Source organism: Opisthorchis viverrini, assembly GCF_000715545.1.
Source record: "Opisthorchis viverrini unplaced genomic scaffold opera_v5_305, whole genome shotgun sequence".
NCBI lineage: Eukaryota > Metazoa > Platyhelminthes > Trematoda > Opisthorchiida > Opisthorchiidae > Opisthorchis > Opisthorchis viverrini.
The window spans coordinates 184,946-187,274 of record NW_008751956.1 but is presented as its reverse complement, the minus strand read 5'-3'; the positions used below and the strand labels follow the sequence as shown (position 1 = coordinate 187,274).

The 2,329-nt window shown below is 46.4% G+C and overlaps 1 protein-coding gene across 1 annotated transcript in view; it reads right to left on the bottom strand.

Annotated features, from left to right (window-relative positions):
* Positions 1-1,258: 1,258 nt before the first annotated feature.
* T265_09712 (hypothetical protein) overlaps positions 1,259-2,329 on the bottom strand; it is a gene marked incomplete at both ends in the record, with an annotated part of 26,698 nt that continues 25,627 nt past the window's right edge. Inside the window, one exon of the mRNA XM_009175871.1 lies at positions 1,259-1,468. Coding sequence (XP_009174135.1) covers positions 1,436-1,468 — 33 coding nt within the window. The remainder of the gene's footprint in view (positions 1,469-2,329) is intronic.

The window sequence follows — 2,329 nt, the reverse complement described above, 5'->3', positions numbered from 1 at the left end:
AGTTGTTTCCTGATGCAATGTATCTAGCCCGAGTAAGTCACATGAGTACATCGCGTAGGGCACACACCAGTGGTTGGCATTCCATCGCCAGGTATAAAACAGTCTGGGGGAAGGAGCATGTTTCGGTGAATTAGAATGTACAACTGCTCCACGAATTTGGATACCGTTTGTGCAGGCCTGAGGTGAGATATTCATTCTACTGACAAGGCAAATATAGACACAAACTTCCGGAATTAGGGCACGTGCGGTGGCGTCTAACGAGCCAAGAATCGTATGCGGTGTCCCGTTGCCCATCAGGAACCACCCAGATACTTTGAAATTGGTACTAAGATGTACTCGGGGAGGGTGGACAGTAAACGCGACAGTGTCTGGCAGACCGCCAAAGGTCTTAAGGTATAGCGTGCGTCCTAAACCGTATCAATCGTTGCTCTTGGATATGGCTCAAGGTCAATTCCACTGACCAGGAAACACGGTCCCTTATAACTTGAGTATCATAGGCGACGGCATCTAACAGGCCAAGGGACACGTGCGATAAATTGATGTCCCGCTAGGCATTGCTGACCACGCTGGCGTTTCGGACCGCGACGACGGTGTAGCTCAAGGAAGCTACATGCTATACCGCTTAGCAGGCCACCAGGAAGTTATCAAGGTATACCGCCTGCTTTGCTATGCGTTTTCGTGTTAGGCAAATCCTGATGACCAGCAAACACGGTTTCACGTGTCTGTCCGTGAATGAACTCAAACAGTGTTCCTTAACGTAAGTAAACTAGATTCAGGCACTCTGCACTTTTCTCTGTCGTCGAATCGCCCAAAAAATATGAAATCCCACCAAATATACATCAGCGAAGGGCAACTGTACTGAAAAACATCTCGAGCAATATTAGAACAACATCGACGCCCACGCATTGTTTATCCTACTTCGTAGAAATAAATCTATCTACCTGAGGAAGAGTAACCAATACGTCAGGTTCTAGGTTGGTTCGTTTGATACTTCCCCTGTAAACTAGTCATTTTTCTTGACCTGAAAGCTGAGATGGTTAGAGCGAGAATTTACTGACCGAAAGATCCGCGGTTCGAACCCGACCTCTACCTCTCGACTTCCCGTCTAGGCTTGGGCCAGCTGGCAGTATCCCAGCCCTTGTGCAACATCAGAATAGCAATGGTGGGGCACGCAAGATGATTTCAGAAAGATAGAACTCTCCCGCTAGGCACCAGAAGAGTATTACATATAAAACGATTTGTTTTAATTTTTTGATTACTCGTACAGTAAACAACCAGAGAACAATGCACCATTCCTTGCCATTTATTCAACTCAAACAAAGTGCGTCATACACAATATTACGTCACAGATAGTACTCAAATCACGAGATAAAATAAAGTGGTAGGAAAGAGTAGAACTGGTTGTGAGATGCCCGAAACGGAACACTGTTCTTTTTCATGTGCCGACAGACAAGGAGGCGAAGGCGCCCTGCAACATCAAAATAAATGGGGAACTGAGAGGTGAGAAGAGTATCCGGGGATATTAGAGGTTAAACAGAAAACCGTCTACCTTATCAGTAGTACGCATGGGCGAGAAAGGAAATGAATGAAAGAATGAATGAATGAATGAATGAATGAACGACCACATCAAGCAAACAAAAAGTCAGTCTCATGTAGGATTAAAGAGGGATCGCTACTCGGGATCATTTCGCCCGCGAAGCCTGGAAAAGCAGTTCAGGAACAAGGATACCTACCGTATTGCGATCTGCAATATCAGTGATCAATAATTTAATGACTTAAAGTGGGCACGCGGATTGGTTGGAAGATGTGAGACGTATGAAAAAGGGAAACATGAATAGACCACTGTCGAAGCCAATCAATGACTGTCTTGAAGCAAGCAGCGCGACGTCACTCTGCAACAACCGGTAGTAAACATGACAAAAGGGAATAAAATGTCCGAGTGTGTGGATATGTGTGTGGGTGTTACGATAACAAGCGTGCCCCGACATACAAGTTAACAGTCAAATAGGTTTTGTCATCTGCTATGATCAAGGAAACCGCAGGATGGCATCCCATCGGAGTCAGAAAGCCCTTTTTCACTGCGGACGTGCAGAAATGAAAAACATCGCTCCGCCGTGGCACCCTTTCTGTGTCAAACTGTCATGTCATCAGAAGGAAGCAAGACGGCTGAGCTACTGACCAGTTGCCCAAGCTTGGACAGGGGAAGTTGAGAGGCACGGGTCGTGTTCGAACCACGGACCTTACGGTCACTAGTATTCGCCCAGTATTCACTGGGTGTACTGAGATCGGGTGGCGAGATCTACCAGTGGTTAGAGTGCCAATTGACTGA